The 26,340-nt window shown below is 48.2% G+C and overlaps 2 protein-coding genes across 25 annotated transcripts in view; one reads left to right on the forward strand and one right to left on the reverse strand.

The window, feature by feature from the left end:
- Positions 1-26,340, forward strand: part of EXOSC8 (exosome component 8) — a 675,700-nt gene that overhangs the window by 16,765 nt on the left and 632,595 nt on the right. The gene's annotated exons all lie outside the window — the stretch shown is intronic.
- Positions 1-26,340, reverse strand: part of SUPT20H (SPT20 homolog, SAGA complex component) — a 43,146-nt gene that overhangs the window by 4,559 nt on the left and 12,247 nt on the right. For 4 of the 24 annotated variants that reach the window (XM_048502553.1, XM_048502557.1, XM_048502554.1 and 1 more), the window contains exons 13-24: positions 24,410-24,520; positions 22,857-23,014; positions 20,753-20,785; positions 18,821-18,938; positions 14,638-14,746; positions 13,075-13,230; positions 11,076-11,145; positions 9,246-9,397; positions 7,630-7,731; positions 4,371-4,429; positions 1,648-1,767; positions 1,194-1,299 (exon numbers count right to left, since the gene is read on the reverse strand). In XM_048502553.1, the coding sequence (XP_048358510.1) occupies positions 1,194-1,299; positions 1,648-1,767; positions 4,371-4,429; positions 7,630-7,731; positions 9,246-9,397; positions 11,076-11,145; positions 13,075-13,230; positions 14,638-14,746; positions 18,821-18,938; positions 20,753-20,785; positions 22,857-23,014; positions 24,410-24,520 (1,294 nt within the window). The remainder of the gene's footprint in view (positions 1-1,193; positions 1,300-1,647; positions 1,768-4,370; positions 4,430-7,629; positions 7,732-9,245; positions 9,398-11,075; positions 11,146-13,074; positions 13,231-14,637; positions 14,747-18,820; positions 18,939-20,752; positions 20,786-22,856; positions 23,015-24,409; positions 24,521-26,340) is intronic. The other 20 variants (XM_048502576.1, XM_048502561.1, XM_048502560.1 and 17 more) reach the window with 13 other exon arrangements.

Genomic DNA, 26,340 nt, shown 5'->3' on the forward strand with positions numbered 1-26,340 from the left:
CGATTCATGTTGACACTCTGGGATTGGAATGGAGATTTCTCAGACGGAATGACAACCGTATCCAGCTTCTACAGCCCAGCCTGTGTAGCAAACCCATGTCAGGAGAGTCTCTATCCTCCAAATGGAAAATGCACATGTACTTTTTCCTGGAAGGGAACTTCCTACAAAGAGTCATGGGCCGCAACCTGGGTATCCTGTCACAGAACTTGTACTGCTGCTGTGTGAAAAGATGAACTGTGGTTTGAACAGCATTTTTTTCTTTAAAAACCAACATTTCACCCTAATGTAAAATATAGTTGTGTGTCACTCTAGAGCCTTGTTCTCAGGTTTGCTGCAAAGTTCCACCCCGTCTGTTCTCTCAGGCTGTTTCCGCACGGGCGGAATACAGCGTCCCAGGGACGCTAAAAACAGTGTCCCTGGGGAGGGGTTCGCACGGCCTCGCAACCCCCAAGAGGCGCGAAGCCGCTGTTTCCAAACCTCACTCCCTGAGCGAGGTTTTTCAGAAACAGCAGCTTCCAACCACTGCTGTGCGAACGGCAGCGGCTGGAAGGTGCCATTCCCCCACCCCTTTCCTGAACACCTTACCGTCCCTCCGGCCTTCCGGCGCGTCGCCCAGGCCAGGAGACAACCCCCCCCCCCGCCCTGCAACTCCAGAGCTGTCGCGCAGGGCAAGGGGGCATGTCCCCTGGCCTGGGCGACGCACCTGAAGGTCGGAGGGACGGAAAGGCGTTCGGGCAATGGCGCAGCCTCCGCGCATGCTGCGTCATCTTTCCCGCCCCTACCGGGACCATTCGTGCGAATGGTCCCAGGGGGATGTGTCAACGTCATATATGCCAATGCACCCCCTGAATGTCTCTGCAAGACAGGCCCGTGGCAATCAACATGTTTGGCGAGCGTGCCACAAGTTCAACTATAGCACCACTTGTAACAGTGCACAGAGCTCACGGCACATTTGTTAGTTAGGCCTTGGAAGAGCTGAGACACAGAAGGAGTTGGTGCTTGGGGGTGCTACTGTCTGGCCACAGACTGCCTGTGGCACTTGTAGCAACCACATAGGGGCTTCCTTGTGAGCCATCCACGGGTGGGACTCTGGCTGAGCTACATGCTGCTCTCCTGCAGCTTCTCTGTATGTGAGGAAGAAGCAGAGATTTGCAGGGCCACCCCCCTGAGGGATGCACCTCCAACATACATACCACTTGTCTGAGGTGGCATGAAATTCCCTACTCCAGTCACATTAAGCACAGCGGCTTGCTGTGCCGACGAGGCCTGGTCTGGGTTTGTGCAGCCTTGCTCCGAAGCCTGGCCCAAAACAAAAGAAAAATTGGTACTGGCCACGGCTGAAGCATGCAGGTTAGCCGTAAGAAGTGTGGGTGGACTATTTTAAAATAGTCTTTCCCACCCATTCAGGAATCCCACGGCATCGAATGTTAAAACATTTGAGCAATTAAACAACATTCAAAAATTTTAAAAATACATAAGCACACAGAATCGGGGAAATACATAAGCACACAGAATCGTGCACAAAAGCAAAACATGGAACCATTCATAAGACACTGCAAGGGGGACCCACGTAGGCCTCGTGGCCCCTAAGTTTGCACAACGTGACGTTCGTCACCCAGAAAAGGCCTGGGTCCTCGCTACAGCTACCTGCTCTGCCTGCTGCTGAGGACTGGCGGCCACAGACTGTGGTGGTGGCAGTTGGGAAGGAAACGGGGAGAGCTGCTGCTGCTGCTGGAGTGGGTTGAAAATCAAGGAGCCTCCTGGAAGCTGTGCAAGATGAAAGAGGAGAGTGAGACAGTGCAGAGGGCTTCTGGTGAGCATACACAGAGCAAAATGTTGGACTCAACAGGCTTGGGAGTCTCTTTGTGAGCACACAAAACTGGGTGCCTCTTCTTGAAAGGGAAGCCCGCTGTCAAAGACTGTGTCAGCATCTGTTGATGCTTAGGCAGACAGACCCAAGAAAGGGCCTTCTCGGTCATGGCACCGAAACCTTGGGCACTCCTGTCTGTTCTTTTGTCTGTGAGCGAAGAAGTCTTTGTTTCCTCTGGCATACCCCCAATAATAGTTTCTGGCTCTCTCGCTAGTGTTGTTATGTGATTTCTGAATGATTGAATTATTTTATTATTGTAACTCTCTTTTTAAATGCTCAAATATTTTAATATTTACATTTGCTGTCTTGTGGGCACTGGTCAGACGGAAAGGCAGCATACAAATGTTTTACATAAATCAATATAGCTGGAGAGGGGTGACATCCAGAGGGACTCAGAAAAACATACTCCACCCCTGACCCGAATTTACTTTTTTCTCTAGTTTTTCCAATTGAATAAGTAGCACAAGATGCGCGCGCGCACACACACACACTATAAGATAAGTTCTCTTCTGGAATGAGTAAAATGGAGAAAAGACTTTCCTTATTCCAAATTTGTATGAAGAATTTTATTCAATATAGCTTACAGCACTACAAAATGACAATGCCAGTATATGCTGTAAAGATGCACAACCTGAACATGAGCAACCAATTTTCAAGAATGTGTTTATTGTTTAAAGGAATTTCATAACAACTTATAAAAAGATTTAACTTGGTTATCGGAAAGTTTAACTTGGTTATCTAAATATGCTCGCATTCCCACCCATTGTGATTGTTTCTGTCCCAATAATACACCTTTGGCTCATCTACACAACATTTCAGCTTTATATTTCCAACTTTTATGTTTCCTGACCTCTCAGACAGCAAAACTGAGCTACGTGTGCCAAAGCAACACAGGAAGCAGCACTCTGCCACTCTCTGGGCCCGCTTGTGAGGCCACCACTCATTTTGCTGGAGCCTGCAGCATCGATCAGGGTCTGGAAACCTAGTGGGATGCTAACAGGAACATGATCTTCAGTGGAAACAGGGCAGGCAGGGTTCTAACCTAACCCAGCAGTTTCTACTTGTGATGTAGCGAACACGGACGGACACTGGCCAGGGATGCTCTAGGCTGATCCTTCACTGACCAGGGGGTTGGACTAGATGGCCTGTATGGCCTTTTCCAACTCTGATTCTATGTTTTCACAATGCAAGCTAAGGGAAGGGAGTGCAGGGAAAGGACAGTGTTAAGGGGAACGGAGCACACGTACTGTTCTGCAGCTTTTCAGTGGAGCACCAAAGTTGCAAGGCTTTGTCAAGCGTGTGGCTCTTTTCCTCAATGTTTACTACTTTTATTTTCCCTTCCTTTCTTGGCAGAGATGCCAGACAAGCGAAGTAGGCCTGAGTCTGCCATTCTTCCCAACTCTGTCTGTGGGAAGGAAGCTGTGTTTGTTCTGGTGCTGCTCAGCACCAGGCACCTGTCAAGAGCTGCTCTGGATCCCAGCACTTCCATTATCAAGGATCAAGTCTGGGTTCTTTCATACACGCAGAATAATGCACTTTCAATCCACTTTCACAATTGTTTGCAAGTGGATTTTGCAATTTGGCACAGTAAAATCCAGCTGTAAAGTGCATTGCAAGTGGATTGAAAGTGCATTATTCTGCATGTGCAGAAGCGTCCTATGAAGTTCACTCTGACTTTTCTCCGTTGATCCTGAGACATCAGGGAAAAGCCCAGAAGGTTTCTGGCGGTCAACAACTGCTATCTGCAACCGAGTCCTCCTCCAGTAATCTCTGCTGAGTTTCTGTCTCTCTGCCCTGTAACATTTTATCCCGCCCTTCTTCCGAGGAGCTCAGGGCAACGAACTTTTCCTGTTTTCTCCTCACAACCATGTGAGATAGACTAGTCCCGTGGTGGCGAACCTTTGGCACTCCAGATGATATGGACTCCAATTGGCCATGCTGGCAGGGGCTGATGGGAATTGCAGTCCATAACATCTGGAGTGCCAAAGGTTCGCCACCACGGGACTAGGCTGGATGCGAACTGGTCTAAGGTCAATTATGAGCTTGTGTAGCTGATGGGGAACTGAGCCCAGGCCTCGGAGGATCTGGGCTGACCGTTCTGCAGCAGGACCGTCTCTCTTGCTTTCTCGCTGCTCAGAGGTTTTTTGTTACTAATTTTTTTAAGTCTACATTAGCATTATGGATTTTAAGTATTTAGGTTGCTATTTAACACACGTGACTGACTCATGTCCTACGTTACCTTTTATTTTTTTAAAGGACGTTTGCTGGCTGGGAAAAAGGCACCTTTTCCCGGGAGATCCTCAGACTCTCTCCCACCGGTCCCAGCTGTGAGGCCAATGCATGTTAGTAGGGACTGAGTGCCTGGCCCCAGGCCCAACTGTCATTCGTGACATGACGCCAGCTTCCATTCAGACCTGTGACACTTAAATGAAGCGATTCAGGCCCACACATCTAGCCAGATCCATATAGAAAAACAGGCCAAAGAACAAATTAATGTTACCTGTAGGAGATTCAAAGGATGAAGACCTGAAGGGTTCTTTAAACCAAAAGGGGCACCTGCTGAGATTAATGTGGAAAAGACATCGTTGGTTCTCTGGTTGTTTAGGCTTTTTTTAAAAAAATGCAGCAGCATCTGAAGTAGACAGAAAACAACATTGCTAATACATTTTTAAAAATTTATTTACAAAATTTCTATCTCCCGTTTTTTTTCTCCCAAGTGTTGCCACAGCGGCTAACAATTCAAAACACACATGAAAAAAATCACGTTATAAAACCATTAAAATTGATCTTCTTCCAAACAAACATCATTACAACAGAAGCAGAAAACACAATGGCCTGATGAATAAATAGCGTATTATAGACCAAATATGCAATCTGGACAATTTGAAGAGGACCTTACAAACTGTGAACAGAAGGAAAACACAGAACAGACCTCCCTCCTTACTCCTGTGCTCTGAAAAGCCCTGAGCTCCTCCCACGGGGAACAGCGTGAATGCAGAGCAGAGAGATTCACCTTGGAGAACGTTCGCCCGAGCCAGGCTCTCCCCTCTTGTGAAAGTTTTTTTCGCAAACAGCAAATGCTGCCAACCAAGATGGCAGAGATGCAACTGCTGCTCACGATCCCAATCTTTGACAGCCGCGTAGGAGATGGGAGACGAAAGATCACAGGACTCCACCCAAATGAGTCTTCTCGTCTCACTTAGTTGGGGCAGGAGAAAATGCTCTGTATGATATACTAATGCCACTCCTAAGAAAGGCATTTGCCACTCTCCGTCTTCAGTCTTTCCCTGCTGAGCGTTTCCATGGCAGATTGCTGAAACTACGGAGGGAGCAAATATTATGACATTGTGGTCTTGGCCGATCAGAAGATCTAGTCCATTATAGTCTGCGCTGCCCTCTATATGACACCATTTGTTGCAAACTTCTCACCCAAAGCTTGTCACAATTTAGTGGAACTGATGAAGTTCCTACTGGCTGACATTTTCCCTGCTTTTATTTTTTTTAGCTATTATTACAAGGAGGAATCTTGTAGTAGCCCATCATTTTAAAGTCAAACTGTAGATGACATACATTTCTTCACGCAACGTGTGATTGGTGTTTGGAATATGCTGCCACAGGAGGTGGTGATGGCCACTAACCTGGATAGCTTTAAAAGAGGCTTGGACAGATTTATGGAGAAGTCGATCTATGGCTACGAATCTTGATCCTCTTTGATCTGAGGTTGCAAATGTCTTAGCAGACCAGGTGCTTGGGAACAGCAGCAGCAGAAGGCCATTGCTTTCTCATCCTGCCTGTGAGCTCCCAAAGGCACCTGGTGGGCCACTGCGAGTAGCAGAGTGCTGGACTAGATGGACTCTGGTCTGATCCAACAGGCTCTTTCTTATGTTCTTGTGATGTTTGGACCTTACTGTATTTTGTGATATGTTTGGTGGAGGCATCATCTGTGACTATATATATTTATTTGAATGTACTCTTTGTGATTCTAAAAGCTTACAGCTAACAGTTCTTAACACTATTAACACACAATGGATGATAAATGTGACATGTGATTTACTTAACACTAATTCTCTGGGATGTGCTAGACTACTTCAGAACCAAATCTCTCTATGATCTCTGGTTTAACAGATGGGTTAGAATCTACAAAATGTCTGGAAATAAATTCCTTCATTAATTTAGAAGACTTTAGAGACTACTAGACAAATGAAACCAGAGGCACATCTTTTGGGATATTAATGGACAGGCAGTTCAAAAAAATACCACAGAGCTTTGTTTTTATATAGGTCATCAGCAGCGAGCATATCATACATGCAAACGTGGGAAAACTCATTTATACCTGCAGGGAAAGACAGGTTAGTGGAACTGTTGAATTGGACGAAGATGGCAAGACTTACCTCTCTGATCATAGAAAAGAATCTATCTAAATCTGTTAACAATTGGAAACCCTTGATGGACTTTTTGTGTAAAACAGGACAAATGAACTGCTGATTTGTGGCTTTGGAGAGTAGAATATGACTGAGCTATATTAGTGTCTCTACAACCTTGTGTTTTTATACACAAAAATTATTCAAACAAGAATCAAGGCAGGCAAATTTTGAGCTATTAATGGAAAACTTCAGTCAAATAATAATTTGTGTCTCTACAACCTTGTGTATACATTGTGCTAATATGTTATAATATTATATAATCCTCTGGACTGTGTCTCTACAACCTTGTGCTTAACTATATTGTGCTTAACTATATTATATATTAACTATATTGTTAACTATATTGTTATACTATATTAACTGTATATTAACTATATATTAACTATATTGTGCTTAACTATATTATATAATACTAGCGGGCCCGGCCACGCGTTGCTGTGGCAATTGTCCTTCTCATCACAGTCCGCAACCCACACAGATGTCCATGCAGGTCCAATGATCCCCAGCATATACTTTTGGGGTGGTCAAATGGAATCCCTCTTTCCCTTTTCAATTCACATTATTATATGGTGCTGTCTTGTTTTTTTAATATAAGGTAACCCTTCCCATTCCACAACGGAACTGTCCAGAGTGCGAATCCCGCTGTTCATGAGGCTGGTTGACACGCACAGTCCTGGCTTGGATAAGGCAGAACTGGGGCAAGCAGGCTATCCCAGTCAGGCAGCAGAGGCAGATGGTGAGGCGCTCAGATCGAGGCCAGCTCCCTGGGTTCTTAAAGGGCCACGTGCAAAAGAAGCGGAGCCAGTTGGTTCACCCCCACCTCCCTGGATTTTCTTAGAAGAAAAAGGCAAACTCCAGCTCACTTTTAGTAAAAGAGAACTGTGGCGAATATGGGTGAGGAAGTGGGTAAGTGGTGGTTGGATGTGAGGGAGGGCAGAGTGAGGTGTGTGAGGATGAGCTGGATGTGTGTTGTGTGTTAGAAGTGTGTGTTGTGTGGTAGCAGTGGGTGAGGCACAGAGTATTGTGTGGTAGCAGTGTGTGTTGTGTGGTAGCAGTGGGTGAGGCACTGAGAGTGAAAGTTACCTGCATGTGAGGGGGGGAAACCCCACCTGACATCTCACACGGCAAAGTGTGTATGTGTTTCACTTCCACTCGTATAACCTAACAATATTACCTATTTACTGTTTTCACTGCTCATCTCTGGCCATCTGCACGAACATTCTGAGCCCTCATCCCAAGCCCTCAGGCCACAGACAGGCTGCATGAACATTGTAAGGGTGACAGTTAAACACAGCCAGCTTCATGGCCTGGTGCACCAGGAAAAAGATGTTTTACCTGGCTCAGGTATGGACTTTCGGTGATTTGAAGGTCCGATTACCTGCCCGCAACAGGGAGGAACGTCATGTGAAAATTTGGGGGCGATCCGTCCAGCAGCTTCTGAGGGAGACCATCAGGGACAAACACACTGTTAGATTTTTATAAATATAGATTACATAATCCCCTAGGTTGTATGGTGTCTACCAAGAATGAACTGGGAAGCTGGCAGAGCCATTTTTTTCAAGGCTGCCGGCTTCTGTGGGGCTTTCAAAAGTGCCTCGCCCCCCTGCCTTTTGGCCCGGCCCTCTACAATATTTTCTGTTTCTTATGCGGCCCCATGGAAAAAATAATTGCCCACCCCTGTCTTAGGGCATAGCAACTGTTGCACAGCGTCAGGGACTTGAGATGTGATAGTTTCACTCGGTACTGCACGGGTCAGACCCCACCTGGAGTACCATGCTCAGTTCTGGAGGTCTTTTTATAGGAAGGACACAGAAAGTTTACAGCTGGTACAGGAGCCAGCAAGGAAGATCATTAGGGATTTACAGACTAAACCTTTTGAAGAAAGGTTGTGGGAATTGGGAATGTCAGCCTGGGGAAGAGGAGGTGGAAAGAGGACACAATTACTTTTTTTGAGTATCTGAAGACTCATTCAGAGGAAGGCAGGGGGCTGTTTCAGTTGGTAGAGGGGAATAAGATTGGTAATTAACATGTTTAAATTATGGGGTGGGGTGGGGGTATCCGTGTGGAGATGGAATTGGTTGCTTGGGGATGTTGTGGGTTCCCCCTCCCTGGAGGCGTTTAAGAGGAGGTTAGACATCTGCAGAGATTCGACTTCCAACTTTTAAATTGTATTGACTTCCGTAACACAAATTCAGTTATCTTTCCTTGAGCCATTTCAAAACTCCGCGTGGAATAAATTCTCAGGGAACTAAACTGCACTTGGAAGACGAGCAAACGACTAATAGTTATTCCGCTGTCCTAAATACTATGAGTTCTGTGTGAAAATGAAAGCTTGTCCTGCTTTGTAATAGTAACCACACACGATCGTTTTAACTGCTGAAAGCTGACCTTGCTGTTAGTATGTGCAGCACCCAAATCACAAGACAGAGTCTCTTGCAAAAAAACTATTTCAAATTCAGGGCACAATTTCCACTAAGGTTATAATCAATTCTTCCCTGCCCTATTATTTCACTCTGCCCCAGTCTTGTCCTCATTTCCCAGAAACCTCGCTTGTCTATTAGCATAGAAGAAAATGACTCATATGAATCTCAGCCAAACAAAACCCGGCTTCTTTCTCTCCCTGCTGGGAAGTCCAAAGGAGAAGCAAACTGAAAAGTAGCTGATGCCAGAAGCAGGCCAGAGCTTGTCTTCACATACAGGTGAAGATTAAAAATAGAATTGGGGGAGAATGCAGGTAACATACAGAGCTACACAGGGCTGCAAACATACATCTCTTGACCCCAGTTGGACCCACGACTACACAGGGTGACACCCTAAGCACAACCTGGGGAAATCAAGTCAGACAATGGCAATGCAAAAGGCCAACCCAACACAGCTCCTGCCGAGCACCACAGAGTTAATCTGTTCTCTCCCACCATTCCCACAGATCCACGGTCGGCACCCATACTGACCTGGCTGAGAGCTGGGCGGCATGGCAGCAGGCAGGGCATTGGGCAACAGGCCTCCTGACGGAAGAAGGCTGCTCAGATTTATGCCCGCAGGGCTCACTGTGCCAGCCCCACACCCCAGCACGGGGCTTGAGCCACTCGGCGTCTGTGCTCCGCTGCACAAAAAGAAGGAGCAAACGTCACACCAGCACGGGGCTTGGCCTGAAAGAGAGAGCAGTCTGCTGCCTGGCTCCTTGCTGAGCAAAGCCTCCCAGGTGAAATCCCTGCATTTAAGCCTGCAAGGCTCACTGCGCCAGCTCCGCACCATCAGGCCACTTGGTCTGTGCCTGGTTTTGAAGCCCAGCTGTTCTCCAAAAACCAGCATGGTTGAAAAGCACGATCTTGGTCTGGCTGCATTAAACACAGCAGCAAGTAAACAGATGGTCTCACAGGTGCCCTCGAAATGGTCTTCCAGCCACACTAGAGCCATTTGCCCCAGAATGGCTCCTGCACAGCTAGAAGAAGGTTGAAGGAACCCAACCACGTGGGTCTGGCCGCAAAATGAGCGTCTCTGGCTGGTTTTACAAATGCAAGGCACCAGGTCAATGGCTCCCACACAATTAGGAAGGTGTCTAAGGAATGCCAGAAAGTGGGCAGGAAAAATTCCCTAGGACAGGGGATACTCACGCCGTGACTCAGGGACTGCTACCAGCCAAAAGAACCACGTGACCACTGTGTGCCCTGCGCACCACCAAACACGCAAAGGCAGCCACAGCAGGTGAGCGTGGGTCAAGTGCCGTCCAAGTGCAGCTGGCTCTCGGTGGCCCCGGCAGAGGCAAGTGAGGCTGCGCAGAGGCTTCCTTTCCGCCTGTGCTTTCCTCTGCAGAGCCTCCCTGCCCAGGATCAACCCTGCTTAGCTCCTGGAATCTGACGAGATCAGGCTACACCACGCTGCCTTCCCTCCCAACATCAGGTTAAATAAATCAATAATAATCTGTTGATAGAATAATCAATAATATAGTCACAATAATAGCCAGGTGACTTCTGTGTCGGCAGGGTCTCTCCCCACCAGCTCTTGAGCTTTCAGAGCAAGAGGCAGGGCCTCCCCCCTCTCCCGCCTTGTGCTCTCCGCTGAGTGAAGGCCGAGGTTTCTCCTGGAGAGCGGCTGGTTGTGGAGAAAGGGGAGGAAGACATCTGCCATCTCTGCTGGAGCCAGCTGGTTCTTTTCCCAGCAGCTGCCGTGGCGATGGTAGACTTCTTTGGTGACTAGCCTGCTCCAGGCCCTGGGACGAGAGTGCCAGGGCTGCAGAGGAGGGGGCTGGGCCCTTTCCTCTCTCCCATCCTCCCAGTCCCTGTGGCCACGCCCATTTCAAGGTGGGAACTGCCTGCTCACCAAGTGGCCTTCCTGGGATGTGAGGCCAGGGGAGAGAGCCGCTGTAGGCATGTCACAGAGCCACGTGTGGCTCCAGAGCCAGCGAGTGAGTATCGCTGCCCTAGCTCCCACTGACCACACTTAGCCCTTTGGCCCCTGAATGCAACTCCAGTGACAGAGAAAGGGATCTGATGTTCCATCTGAAAACAGCAACGGTGTTCCCAAGCAGATTAGCAATGCGATTATAAACCTGATTGCCACCTTAGCTGTTTGCAGCAGTCTCTGCTAGCGGTCAGAAGGCAGAGTGCAAAACAGCCGTCCACACACAGGGAGCGCTGGAGGCTTCGGGCCCCTGGATCTAACTATCTCCACCGCTTTCCAACCCCCCTTGTTCTCAGAGCAGCACCCAAAGCTGGCCCAACGCCCACGACGCTAAGAAAGCAAAGAGCAAACTTGGGTGACCCGGGCGGAAGCCAACTTACCAGACGGAGCCCACTATATTGATGAAGTTAAGTCCTGCAGTGTTTGTCATGACATGGCTGGAGGAGGTTCCTGTAGTAATGGACGTTACCATGATGGAAAGAGGAATGGTCATTACAGGCAGAGCCTGACTCAGGGGCATTTGCTGCTGAGCAAACGGGGTGGAGGGGGGAAAGCCTGAATCTTGGGGTGGTGGTGGCAGGGGGAGGGGTGAGAGGGGGAGTCAGAGGGGAGCTCTGAGCATCAGGAGGGTATGGGGCCGATGAAGGGGTGTTGGTTGGAGGAGGAGGAAGAGGAGATGGCTTAGGAGTTCCAGACCCTGCTCATTGAGAAAAATAAAAAGTGCCAGTTTGTTAAAAAGGCCAGTCCTTGCGTCAAATAAGGTCAACGGAATATTAACTTAGTTCTGACAGCTTTCTCCAGACTTTTTTTTTTAACACAAAAGCCAAAAACAGTGAAAGGCAAGAGTTAATAACAGGTACTTCTGGCAAACGAGAAACATTCTGCGAAACTGAAACGCTGAAGCACAATCCAAACTCAGTTCTATTCCGTGAGGTCACCCTAACTCTGACCCTAAAATTAGGGGCCTCCCACAAACAGCTGGTCTCTTTAATCATTTGGCTTCCAAAAACGGTTTTGTCTGACATGTATCATGTTCCATCTGCACAAAAGCATATTATTAAAACAGAGAGAAAAAAACAGATTGAACAAAAACACAAACTAGGACCAAATTGGGAAAACGGTACAAATAGTTATCTACAGTGGGTTTGTTTGAGCTTTGACCTAATCCGGAAGGCAGGAAGGAAAGAAAGAAGGAACCCTGCTTAAGGCAATACATAGATAATGCGTCTTCTCTAATTTTGTTTTAATCTAGACATTTATTGGGGAGAGACTGTGCCAACAGAGTGAAAACAAACAACCCCAAATCCATTTAGATTGTTTCGTTTTATGTTTTGGGGGTTATTTGGGGTTTATTTTTTGCTTTCATGTCCTGAAGAAAGAAGGGGGGTGGGTGAATGTCCACAAGGTGCCAGTACAGCCTTATTTACAGCAGTTAACTGCATGCAATGGATCTGTGCAGTTTGTACCAGCAGTGTTAAAAAGAAGCTCTTTCTTTAATCAGACTGTCGGGGGCAAATAAAAACTATCAAAGGTTCCTTACAGGGCTTCTTTGTGCAAAACAGGAAGGCAGAAAAATGAGCCATCTGGAGGATTTTAAACTGTGCCTCACATAAGCCCCAAGACGACACTGTACAGTGGACAGAAGCTACCCACCCCAGATCAACTCCCTTCACACCTACGCGTTCTTCCTCTCTCTTTTCACATCTGCCCACATAAGACATGTAAACATTTCAGCTGAATTTTATGTCTGCTATTCCTGTGGTTCTGCCCCCAAATTCATCTTTGTGGTCCCTCCACTCAGAATATTCATGTCATTGTTACAGTGAACTTATTCTCATTTTTTCCAATCATCCACAATGATTTGTAAAACAGTGTCAGAGTGTTTTGTTAAAAGTCCATTTATCGTTTATTGTTATCGCCAGGCTGGGACCGGTCACGTTATATACATACACAGAGATACAACTGTACCATATTTGACATTTAAAAAGTTTCAGCTGTTTAAGAGTAAATAAATGAAACTCAGTCTTAATGAGCTACTGTTGATACACTGGTGGGAAAGAGCTACGCTTTGGAAGCTTCTACAGGTCACACGGATCATCAGGCTGTGTCAAGGGGAGAGAGACCGAGGCTGGTTGCCTAAAACGAGTTGAAACGTGTACACAAAGGGTGCATACACATATGCTTACACAGAAAAGCAAATACAGTTACAGCGAACAAAGTACATACAGTCAACAGGGGCCGGCCTTAAGTGCTGCACAACTTTATAAACCAGCTTTAGCACACACTGGACATTTAAGGTTCTCCCATCAGCCGGTTAGGAAGTTAAGCACGAGAATCCTGCCTACGAAGACTTAACGGAGAATTTAGGGCGGGACTCACTTTGTGAAGAGCAGGCAGGGGATAGCACAGCGGGTGACAGTAAGCCCAGCTGGTTCGGATCCTGCTTCCGAGAGACGCCAGGAGGCTTGGGATGCGGGGGAGGAGGAGTTGGGCATTTCAGGTGGCCGCTCGACTGCTGTGGGCTGAAAATATTACCTGAAAAAGCACAATTAATCAACATTACGTTCCATAAAACACCATTAGGAAGACAATCTTCCCTCCGTTGATTCCTTATTCCAATTGGCCATGCTGGAAGGGGCTGATGGGAATTGTAGTCCATAACATCTGGAGTGCCAAAGGTTCGCCACCACTGCCTTATAGAAATGCATTTGAAGATATTTAGGGAATATTTTAATGTGTTGAGATGCTTTAATAGGATTTCTATTCAGTTGGCTTTTCTTTTCTGTGTTATTGTTCCATCCTTTTCTAAACTCAGTCTGGGGCAATTCTAAACGTATTGAAAATGCCAACCTGTTAGGCAAAGTGCTGTAAAAGGGCCAGGTTTGAGGAAGTTGTTAATGATGGGAGCAGGCCAAAATTTTCTGATTTGTTTCTCCTGGCTGTTTCCTTGCGACACCAATGTCCTCATACGTTTTGTAGTGTGATAACTGAATTTTGTAATAACTTTTTTAAAAAAAATTGTAAAAACAGAAAGACAGTCTTCCCCTCTAAGCGGGTACTTCCGAGTGCGCAAGCACAATCCAACCAGTGAGCATTGTCACTGACACCCACGGTTTCTGGTTCCGGTAGACAAGTAGCAGGCAATCTTTCCTGAGCTCCTCCACATTTTAAGATAAGTTTTAAATTTTTAACAATCATAATACGAGCTTGACTCTAAAGAGAATATTAATGATGAGTGGCTGTGATTCACGGCACAAATGGGCGTCCTGAACGAAGAGGGCGGCGTCTCCTACGGCTTTTTCAGCAGATAAGCCTCATTAGTTTATATTCTCCCTTACTGGAACCTCTACCAACTATCTAAAGCTGATAACTTACAGTGTTGAGAGAAAACAAAATGCCGAATAAAAAGCGGAGTCGGTCTTCGCCTGGTATTCATGAGCAAAAACCTCCCAAGCAGACCCAAATAGACTTGTATTTACAAGGTCAGTCGGAGGTAGAAGCCTTGCTTAACAACCTTGAGCTGTCTAATAGGTTTATGCCCTTGGAGGATTTAAGTTTCGAACACTGACACCCACAGAAATGAAAAACCAGAATTTGCCTATGGGAAAGTCAGACATGCCCCCAACCAGGGATCTATGCCATGGATTCCCCTGGATGCCATGGCACGAGCTGCCACCTTTCTTGCACCCATCTAGTGTTTCTGGAAAGTTGGCAGGGCCAGGTGGAGCTTTGATTGGCAGGGCAGATTTTTAAAAATGCTGCTTTGGCAGTAGCTGGTACCAAAGTACTTGGATCTTCTATGTGTGAGCGAAGGTAAACTGGAGCCGTCATTTTTGGGCTGCATCTACCATTCAGTGTCAGAATCCCAAAGGCACCTACAGGTTGGGGACTTCTGCTGTACAGTCAAAATGACCAAGAACTGCTAACTGGTTTTTTCTTTACCTGAAGAGCCGCTTCCTGTACTTGAAGGTAGCTTGATGGGAGGTGGTCGGTGTTTCACACCTTTGCCCAGCACTGAAGACTGAATATAAGGCGAAACGCTTTCTGGCTGCTAAACAAGCAAAACAAATGAAAATACAAAAACAGATTGTTTTTTTTTAATAAAATGCACCTGCTGCTTTTCAGAGACCCGCTTGAGGTGGTTCATAGAACAAAACCTTCAAGCCCCCAAGCTTGAATGATGTAAGCAAAGTCTATAAAACACACACAATGTAAGCAAAGTCTATAAAGTCTATAATGTAAGCAAAGTCTATAAAACACACACAAATAAAAGTCTGACTATACCAGTGGTGGCGAACCTTTGGCACTCCAGATGTTATGGACTACAATTCCCATCAGCCCCTGCCAGAATGGCCAATTGGCCATGCTGGCAGGGGCTGATGGGAATTGTAGTCCATAACATCTGGAGTGCCAAAGGTTCGCCACCATGGGACTATACCAGTGATGGCGAACCTTTTTGAGACCGAGTGCCCAAATTGCAACCCAAACCCTACTTATTTAGTGCAAAGTGCCAATTTAACCTGAATGCTGAGGTTTTAGTTTAGAAAAAACCGGTTGGCTCTCTTTTCTTCCGCCCCACCCGCTCGAGCAGGGGCCAGTCTGCTCTAGCCTCCAGCAAGTCCCGCACGAAGCGCTCTGTGCCTCTCTAGCATCTCTGCCTCCTCTGCACCACCCCCGCATCGTGCAGCAGCCACCCGGAGCACAGGCACCAGGCCAGCCTAGATGTGTGTGTGTGTGTGTGTGGGGGGGTGATTTTCCACCCCCACATGAGGAACTCTGTGTGCGTGTGCCCACAGAGAGGGCTCCGAGTGCCACCTCTGGCACCCGTGCCATAGGTTCGCCATCACTGGACTATACCAAGGCGCAAACCACTGAAGAGCCCCGGGCACAGAGTGGTCAGCTGCAATACTGCAGTCCAAGCTCTGCTCATGGCCTAAGTTCGATCCTGAAGGAAGTCGGCTTCAGGTGGCCTCTAAAAACCCTCCAAGACAGAGACAGCCAACAGGGGCCACGAAGCACCAAGGCGTCACCTCTAACCTATGACATGTAATGTGTATTTTGCCATTTCATCGGCAGCGGGGAAATGCTTCGTTTGAGTACACAGGTGCAGAAACATCAGACAAAAAGAATAAGGAGCGAGTCTTTTCTCCTTGTGAATTGTGTGGCGGAGGGGTGACCGGGGTCCCACTGGGGGCGATTTTGCAGCTGCATGCAGGGATCCCAGTGGAGATGAAACTGCATCATGAGCCACAAGATGGCTGATCAGCCTCCTAGCCAACTTCACGGAGGGCTGTGTGTGTTTAGCACAGTGTCCACAGAAACTCAAGCTGCTGAGAATTTGTTATTCTATTATGGTTGCACACCTCTGTAATTTTGAAATGTACGGTAGGAACGTTAGTAAGAGGGGCGATAGAATAACAGAAATCATTATCCTCTGCTGGCACATTTGCCCTCCTCCGGGTATTTATCCTAGTGGAGGAGGCAGATGCACTGGCAGCTGCCTGCCCCTCAGCTCCACCCTGGCAAAACCCAGGAGTCCAGACTGCAGTGGGCTGTGCTGGCATCCCAACCGGATGCCAGAGTGTGTACGTGTGTGTGCAGGGGAAGGGGAGCTGGGGCGTCCCCACTTAGGGTTTAGGGCCAGGAGTGTGGTGCCTCAGCCCTTTGGCAGCGTACATCCTGTAATCCCTGAGGAGAGCTTTCTGAGGGTCTCTGCGTTTTTAGCTCCCTGCGCTGCCAGAATGACCTTTGGATGGGGCTGCTCAAAATACTTCATGTGACCCAACACACTTCTGGAGTTCTAAAAGAAGTTTTCTCTAAAACTCTTCTGGGATGTGCCCAAACACTTTTACTTATTCTAAACCCCAAACATAACCCTACATCCGTGGTGGCGAACCTTTGGCACTCCAGATGTTATGGACTACAATTGGCCATGCTGGCAGGGGCTGATGGGAATTGTAGTCCATAACATCTGGAGTGCCAAAGGTTCACCACCACTGCCCTACATGCTCAGCGAAAGCTGTTGTGGACATTTAGTGCCACTCTGCAGTTTGAGGGGTGTGGCTTTCCAGTGATGGTCCCAGGTATGGCGCCTGCTGGCACCTTTCCAGCCAGGGGCGTAACGAGGCAGTCCTGGGCAAACTGTAGCTCTGGGCAAAACCTGAGTTGGATGCGCCCCCACCATGGGCAGCCACTCCACCACGACCAATTTTTCTTTTTGCACCAGGACATTGCTGCCTGCAGGGGGTGAAGTTTTTAGACATATCAGCACCAAAATTTCAGCATATCACCAGGAGACTGTCCTTATGCTACTCCCTAAGTTTGGTGAGGTTTGGTTCAAGGAGTCCAAAGTTATGGACTCCCAAAAGGGGTGCCCCATCCCCCATTGTTTTGAATGGGAGCTAATAGGAGATGGGGGCTACAGTTTTGAGGGTCCATAACTTTGGCCCCCCTGAACCAAACCTCACCAAACCTGAGGGGTATCATCAGGGCAGTCACCTGATGAGACTCTGAAAGCTTTGAAACTGTGCCTTCAAAAATGTCCCCCCCCCCTCAGCCTGCAACCCCCATGGACAGCAATACAGACAACTCAATGCAGAACAAAGATTCTTGGGCAAATTTCTGGGATGTTCCTGCAGGGGGCGCATTTTTGTATGTATCAGCACCAAAATTTCAGGGTATCATCTGGAAACTGTCCTTATGGTACCCCCAAAGTTTGGTGCAGTTTGGCTTAGGGGGTCCAAAGTTATGGACCCTCAAAGGGGGTACCCCATCCCACATTCTTTGCTAAGGAGATGGGGGTTACCCTTTTGAGGGTCCATAACTTTGGACCCCCTGAACCAAACTGCACCAAACCTTGGGGGTGCCATCACGACAGTTTCCAGATGATACCCTGAAATTTTGGTGATGATACGTCCAAGAATACACTCCCTGCAAGAACATCCCAAAATTTGCCCAAGAATCTTTGTTCTGCATTGAGTTTTCTGCATTGCTGTCAATGGGGGTTGCAGGCTGGGGGGGGGCACATTTTTAAAGGCACAGTCTCAAAACTTTCAGGGTCTCATCAGGAGACTGCCCTAATGATTCCCCCCAAGTTTGGTGCAGTTTGGTTCAGGGGGGCCAAAGTTATGGACCCTCAAAACTGTAGCCCCCATCTCCTATTAGCTTCCATTGGAAACAATGGGGGATGGGGGCACCACTTTTGGGAGTCCATAACTTTGGACTCCCTGAGCCGAACCTCACCACACTTGGGGGGTAGCATAAGGACAGTCTCCTAGTGATACTGTGAAATTTTGGTGCCGCTAGGCTAAAAACCGCGCCCCCTGCAGGCCAAAAACGTTAAACCACTAAAAATACCCAAAAACGAACCCAGCATTTTGATGCCCCCCACAAGGTAATGCCCTGGGCAGCTGCCCACCTTGCCCAATGGGCATTACGCCAGTGTTTCCAGCTGCCCACAGTGGGCGGGGCCAGGCGGGGATTTTGTCCAGTGGGGCTAATTTTTTAGAAGTTATTTCAGTCGCAGCTGCCATTACAGCTGCAATTCGCGACTGCATAAGCCGTGCACATGTAAGCAAACATGTTAAATGATATGCTCACTTTTGGAGGCAGGCTGTTAAACAGAGCTGCTGCCTGACTTGCTCCCCGCGAAAGCCATTTTGGGGTTGTGCCCACCACCCCATGTCAAAATTCCAGCGGTGCTCACAGGCTGAAAAAGACTCCAAACACTGAGCCTCAAATCCTGGGAAGATCAAGAAAAGCTTCAGGAGGCAACCACAGCCTCTAAACTGGGGAAAAGCAGAAGCACTTAAGAAACTTGAAACGTTTTCCCCTCTCTGCAGCATCCACAACCTCAGTGGAATAAACAGGAGGGATGTGGTAAAAAGAATAGGGCAGAATCCCAGAGGTCTGCTCCGCCTCACAGGAAAAAAGGGATCAAACTGCAAATGGGCCAAAGCTGTGGTGATCTCCTGTGGCATGGGCAAATGTTGAACTGCTCAGTCAAGATGAAAAGCAAGCTTGGCTACATTAAACACAGGTGTAACGTAGGTGGAATCTCATGCAGTTGACGGCCACGTGAAACCACGGCTGCAAAGGAGCCCTCTTGCACTGTGCAACGACTTACTTCAATTTCCTTCCCAGGAGAAAGCTGACTGAGATGGACAGACCCGCCGGAATTATGAAACATCTTCACCGGGCATTTTGCTTCATTCTGAACTAGCTCCTGGTACTGACTGACCAGCCTGTAACATAATATTATACTTTCATTCATTCATAAGATCAGAATGGTATGCATTAGCCCAGCGGCGTACCTGCCTAGGGACAGGGGGTACCCTATGTCCCCGGGCACCCCCATTTGGTCACGTGGGGGGAGCGCCACCATTTCAGGGTCGTTCGTGCGTTTTAAATTTTTTTTAGTGTTTTTTACGTTTTGGCCTGCAGGGGACGCATTGTTAAGGCTAGCGGCACCAAAATTTCAGGATACCATCCAGAGACTGTCCTGATGATACCACCCGAGTTTGTGATGTTTGGTTCAGGGGGTGCAATATTATGGACCCCCAAAGGGGGTGCCCCATCCCCATTGTTTTCAATGAGAGCTAACAGGAGATGGAGGCTACCCATAACTTTGGTCCCCCTGAACCTAACTTCACCAAACTTGGGTGGCATCATAAGAATAGTTACCAGATGATACCCTGAAATTTTGGTGTCACTAGCTTTAAAAATACACCCCTTACAGGCACCCCAAGAAATTTGCCCAAGATTCTTTGTTTTGCAGTGATTTTGCTCCATTGTAGCCAATGGGGAATTTCTGAGTGTGTAGGCAGGCTGCACATTTTTGAAGAGGCACCAGACTTGCAGGGGGTTGGACTTGATGGCCCTTGGGGGTCTCTTCCATTATTCTACTAACTAAAAATAGGGTAGTCGGGGAGAGGGAAGGGGAGGCCAAAGATGGTAACCAAGGCTGCCTCAGCCGAATGCCTGGTGGAACAGCTCGGTCTTACAGGCCCTGTGGAACTGCATTAAATCCCGCAGGACCCTGGTCTTACGGGGCAGAGCATCCACCAGGCCAGGGCCAGGGCTGAAAAGGACTGATATTACTGGCGTGGCAGCCAGAAAGTCAGAGCAGGGGGTGATGGTTCCCTTGGGAGCCCCACCATGAACTAAAGTGGGGTTGGGACAGGGAATGGGGGTGGCCCAGAGAGTCGACTGTACGGGTCGGGGGGAAAGTGTCTGCCTGAGCGGAGTCAAAGGAAGAATGGAGACACGCACTGGCAGCGACAGAGCCCTGGCTAACTGATTTGCAGGCTTTAAAGGGGCCTATCTGGGGATATGAGAGTCAACACCGTACAGCAGGGGTGGGCAATTATTTTTTCCATGGGGCCGCATAAGAAACAGAAAATATTGTGGCGGGCCAGGCCAAAAGGCAGGGGGACGAGGCGCTTTTGAAAGCCCCGCAGAAGCTGGCAGCCAAGGCAACCGGCTTCTGCAGGGCTTTCAAAGACACCTCGCTCCCCAGCACGGCAGGGGGGCCAGTCAGGGTCATCAGGCGGGCCGTATAATGCCCAGGTCTGGTGTACACCGTAGGTCAAGGAATGCTGAACCTGTTCAAGCAAGGCTACTTTTTAAGAGGGATGACGTTCTGTGGCTGACTGACTGCCTTTGCCTGTGGGCCAGCCAAATAACAGGCAGCAACTGACTGAGCTGGCATTAGAGATCTGGACTACGTGCTGCCTCGGCTTGTGAAGAAGAAGACCAAGCCACACGGTCGCGAGAAAGGAGGTCAACGAGAGGTTTTAGCAAACAGTCCAACATTGCAAAAACAGTCCAATAAGCAAAGACAGGGAATGGATTGAATTTTGGGCAAATTCCAACTGGGCCAGCAGGACTCTCACAAGGCTGAGTAAACAATGCAAAGCACACTCGATACAGTTGGAGATAAACCTGGAATGCACACAAAAAGCAGCCGGATGCACAGTTAGGAAGTGCACCGAGCCCCCCCCCCCCCCGTCCCCCCAGGTCAACTGTAAGAACCAAGACATTCTGCTGAAATGCTCACCTCTCTGCTTCTGACTTTGAGCCGATAAGAAAGCTGCAAAAGAACACACACGGAGGGATTCAGACCAAGAGGCGGAACGAACTGACGAAGATTCTTACCAGTGATTTCAATAAACACATTAAGTAAGGTATGTATGATTAGCTGTGGCTATTTCACATGACAGCTGTATGGAACCTCAACACTCAGGACGAATGTACTGCTGAACAGAGGCTGCTGGGGTTGGGAGCTGCTGTCTGGGGGGTGGGGGTGGGGGGCTGGCTGCTGCTGCTGCTGCTGAGAATGGGACACCAGACCCACTGGCTGGACCCTGGCCCAAGAGCGCAGGGTGGCTCTTCTGGTCCTGCTAGCCTTCCTCTTTGATCTCCAAACCAGACTGGCTCCGCGTTTCCTTCCAGCTGTCTTCACTGAGCATCTATCAAGTCTTGCCTGATGAATTCCTCCCTCTTCAGCCCAATGTGGACTAGCAAACACCCTGCATAGAGGCTCTACCACTTGGGGAGGGGCCACGGCTCAGTGACCCAGCATCTGTTCAGTTTGCAGAAAGTTCCTGGTTCAACCCCCAGCATTGCCAGCAAAAATGACTAGGAAGCAGGGGACGTGAAAGACTCCCAGCTGAGATTTCCGAAAGCTGCGGCCAAACCCTGATGGACGCAGGGTCTGATTCAGCCTAAGCCCCTTTCCTGTGTCCACGACAGCTCTCTAGAAAAACCAGCTGTGCAACTTAAGAACATAAGAACATAAGAACAAGCCAGCTGGATCAGACCAGAGTCCATCTAGTCCAGCACTCTGCTACTTGCAGTGGCCCACCAGGTGCCTTTGGGAGCTCACCTGCAGGAGGTGAAAGCAATGGCCTTCTGCTGCTGCTGCTCCTGAGCACCTGGTCTGCTAAGGCCTTTGCAATCTCAGATCAAGGAGGATCAAGATTGGTAGCCATAGATCGACTTCTCCTCCATAAATCTGTCCAAGCCCCTTTTAAAGCTAAACTTGTCTTACATGCAGCTTAAACAGCAAGAGACCAATGATGAAATGCGCTGCTATGACAACAGAAGCCCAAGGAGGGTAATATCTGCAGAAGGCTGCTGTGATTAAAAACGTGTAACTTAGACAGCAGCATAAAGAGTCAAGGGAACCGAATGGAGAGAATGAAACAGACTGTTACAAGGAACGGGACGGAACAATTCCCAGCTCCCCAGCAAAGAATGATTCCACTTCCTTCCCAATCAATACACCCCAGAACTGAGATTAGGAAGTCTTGCCGCTGGGAAACCCTGTGGCTGCCCAGAATTTTGGCAAGCAGGAAGAACAAGCAGGCTGCATGGAGAATATAGGAAAGGAGAGCAACAGCGTTCACTGCAACCATGTCAAGGATGGTGCTGGGAGTGAAGGAGGGGTTCGCAATGAGAATCGAAGGCTGGGTGCTGGCTGAAAGGACAAGGAGAGGAGGATTCCTCTCCATCCCCTTTCAAGGAAGGGCGCCCCAGAGGCTGGAAGGGAAAGGGCTCTCCTGCCCCAGGCCCAAAGGAAGAGCTGCTCCCACACGAAGGCACGACAGCTGTATTCATTCTGGCCACAACCTGCCATGACTTTCTTGAAGGCCAACAATGCTCACCGTGGGGAAGACCACTGTTGCCTAATGGGTAGAGATGGAGGCTCACCCTCATCTCTAGCATTTCTCTCCATACTGTGTCATTCGGATAGACAACAACCAAATTATCTTTTAGAACACCCCCCCCCCCCCCCCCCCAGGTTCTGAAATGCTATGTACAGAAGAACCCCAGTATCCACACTCACAAAAAACAGCGGAAATTGGACAGAGAAGATACTGGCTTCAAACCAGCTCCTGTCGCCATTTTTCTGTTTGCGAGGAGGAATTCCTATTGATGGGAAATAGAGAGGGCCCTTTCCAGCTGTTCTTCCCTTCCAACAGAGACCTGCTTTGCTTGTCTCCCCCCCCCCCCCATTAAGTCCACTGGGGGCAAAATTTGGGGAGACAAAGCAGACCAGAGGAGGAGGAGGAAAAGCGGGCAGGGCAGCCCTGCTCATAAAACACTGGCTCTCCCACGCCACAAACAATTCTCCACCGTTTAAGATGGATGACACTCACTGCGGTGGAGCTCCCGGGCTGTCGCCATCTTCGTCCCCTTTGACGATCTGTATTTTGCCATAGTACAAGGGATACCCCAGCGACTGGAAAACGGTCAGCTTTGTTTTCTGGAGCTGGCTGCCAGCTTCGCATTCAAAGACATAATCGTCTCTTACCTCCTGTCGAAGAAAAACGTTTCCGTGAGCAACCAGTCCCCACGAGCAGGGAGGGGGCGCAATCGGGAAGGCGGCCTGGCCTTGCAAAGGCCTTGGCTGTTACTGAGAGGGTCACGCCGAGCCGGCAGCCCCATACAAACGTCTGGTTGTGAGTGCTGCTGCCTTTGTAGGCAAGGGGCGTTCACAGGAATAGCTGTGCTCTAGGTCCAAAAAACCTTCGTTTTCTTTTCTGCTATTTTTGTTTGTGTAGCAAACAGAGGTCCAGGGAGCGGACAAGAGCATGCCCACCCCCCACTTCTCCTGGTCTGCTTATAGGTGCTTATAAATATATAACACACCATTTGAAATTTTTTCACATGGAAGGAAGTTCTCCTGACTTTTCACATGGAAGGAAGTTCTCCTGACTTCAGTGGGGCAAACGTACTATAGGGTTGCAGCACCCGGGTGTTGCGTTACGTCAGAAAGATGGCTCATGATGTGCTACGGTGTGCCTACTGCTCACATGACCACACTGGGTGAGACTATCTTTGCTGCTTCCAAAACAACTGGTTGTTCAAGAAGCGGGCACGTGGGACTCTGAGGGATCTTACGTTCCCTGTGACGAGGCAGGAAATGGGGGAAAGCAGAACGGGAAGATTTTGGAAAAGGGGAACCTTCCTTTCTCCCTCCTGCTGCTCTGCTGTAGACCCAACAGCTTCCCCCTCCTACCTACATCAACCCACTGCTATCATAATTGCCAAGGCACGGATGCTAATTGGGAGGAAGATGGCAGAAACTGTCTATTTTTCCGTGGATTAAGGGTTGTGGGTTTGTCATACAAATGTTTTAATTATTTGCATTAACAACAGAAATTTTAACTTTGTTCCCGAGCCAGACAGAATTTTTCCCCTTTTGAAAGTTAGATGCTGCCTCTGGCTCATTCTGTTTTTGTACAGTAAAGCAGCAGCCCAGCTCATCCGTTCTGAATAACTGGTTTGTTTCAGTGAAAACAAGATCAGACTTATCCTCATGAAGTTGCCATGACCGTTCAGTGGAGCCTCCTGGGTCAGAGCCTCCTGGACAGCTGGACAGTCATGAATCAGCAAAGGTGTTGCACAGCACAGGTTTCATTTTCCCAATCAGTACTATCATCTGCTATCAAGTCACACTCTTCAGACATTCACAAGAGGAAAATCTGAACAACAAACACTCAACACCCTCCTCCCCCAGACCCGTTCCCCATTCCTGCCCCAATTTTCCTTTTTCCCACCCGGGTAATGATTTGCAACTCTTCCAACAACCTTCCCTTGATAACCTAAATACATTTAAGCACTGATTGTTCTCGATGTTCTCATCGCTTGGAACAAGAGGCCTCCGAACGGCAGAGAAGACTCATGAGAAAAGGCTGGCGTTACTCACATGTGCCGGCCAGACACTCATCGGCGAGTCATCAGGAATGATGGATTTTTCCACTTTAGCATATCTTTCCACAGGTATGATAGATTTTTCCACTTTAGCATATCTTTCCACCTTTGGAAACAGCAGGGAATAGTGAGTTTAAAAACGAGAGTCGCAAACAGCATTGTGGTGTCCTTCTGAAACAGCAACTGGAACTACAAGATAGGCAAAGAAAGGTAGGAAGCCCACAACCCTCAAAAAGAACTGCGTTCATTCCAATGGGACAATGATTTACTCCCCCTCAAAAAGCCCCAGACGTGTCTGGTCTAGATGGCCCAGGCTAGCCGAACCTCATCAGATCTTGGCAGCAGGCAGCATTGGCCTTGCCTCGTATTTGGATGGGAGACCACCAGGGAAGTGCAGGGTTGTTGTGCAGAGGCAGGCGATGGCAAACCATCTCTGGCGGTCTCCAGCCTTAAGAACTTACAGGGTCACCATAAGCTGTCTGTGGCTTGACGCTACTTCTCACCACTTGAATGTAGCAAAATTTCTGCTAACAATAATAGACGTAAGTCTAGATGAATACCAACCAATGTCTATGTATTATGACCACATATAGCCAGCAGTAATTTTGCTAGCTTCTGTCAGTATCCAATGACGTTTAAGTGAGTTAACTTAGCTGAAGGAATGTCCTATAGTTACAGAAGGACCATGTATATATTTTAGTATTTAGTATTTTAGTACCAGTGTCTATAATTGTGAGCAATAATGGGCAAATTTTGTATGCTGATTTTGTATGTTTATTTTATGCCAATAAAGGCTTGTGACTGACTGACTACTTCTCACCACTACGGTGTGGGCGGTGCCTCCATCTTTGGGATCTTAGAATCATACTGATCATAAGGACATAAGAACTAGCCAGCTGGATCAGACCAGAGTCCATCTAGTCCAGCACTCTGCTACTCGCAGTGGCCCACCAGGTGCCTTTGGGAGCTCACAGGCAGGAGGTGAAAGCAATGGCCTTCTGCGGCTGCTGCTCCCAAGCACCTGGACTGTTAAGGCATTTGCAATCTGAGATCAAAGAGGATCAAGATTGGTAGCCATAGATGGACTTCTCCTCCATAAATCTGTCCAAGCCCTTTTTAAAGCTATCCAGGTGAGTGGCCATCACCACCTCCTGTGGCATCATATTCCAAACACCAATCACACGTTGCGTGAAGAAGTGTTTCCTTTTATTAGTCCTAATTCTTCCCCCCAGCATTTTCAATGGATGCCCCCTGGTTCTAGTATTGTGAGAAAGAGAGAAAAATTTCTCTCTGTCAACATTTTCTACCCCATGCATAATTTTATAGATTTCAATCATATCCCCCCTCAGACGTCTCCTCTCCAAACTAAAGAGTCCCAAACGCTGCAGCCTCTCCTCATAAGGAAGGTGCTCCAGTCCCTCAATCATCCTTATTGCCCTTCTCTGCACTTTTTCTATCTCCTCAATATCCTTTTTGAGATGTGGCGACCAGAACTGAACACAGGACTCCAAGTGCGGTCGCACCACGGCTTTATATAAGGGCATGACATGATCATCTTCACAAAAAGGGAGGATATTTCCTAAGGAAGGTGTGGAACCATCTGGACACAAGAGGAAGCCAAACTGGCTGAGAAGCAGGCGTCTGCCCCTGCAGTGGATCTTCCTTGTGTCCCCTGCCCCCCTATGTGGAGGTGGGGGATCCAGCAAAATCTGCCCTGCCCATCTAGCATGGAAATCCTCAGGCAATGTTTGCTGTGCTAGCAGAAGAGTCAAGGGGGGCCCAATTCTCACTTCTCGCTGCAACTCTCCAGTGTGCAGTGTTTGAAGTGAATGGGAGGCTGCTGGGACAGTTCCAATCACGCAAGTTTGAATCTAACCTACTGGTTTTCAGTTATTCATCAGGGACTCTAATACATAACTCTCATCT

Source organism: Sphaerodactylus townsendi, linkage group LG07, assembly GCF_021028975.2.
Source record: "Sphaerodactylus townsendi isolate TG3544 linkage group LG07, MPM_Stown_v2.3, whole genome shotgun sequence".
In the NCBI taxonomy this organism is placed as follows: domain Eukaryota; kingdom Metazoa; phylum Chordata; class Lepidosauria; order Squamata; family Sphaerodactylidae; genus Sphaerodactylus; species Sphaerodactylus townsendi.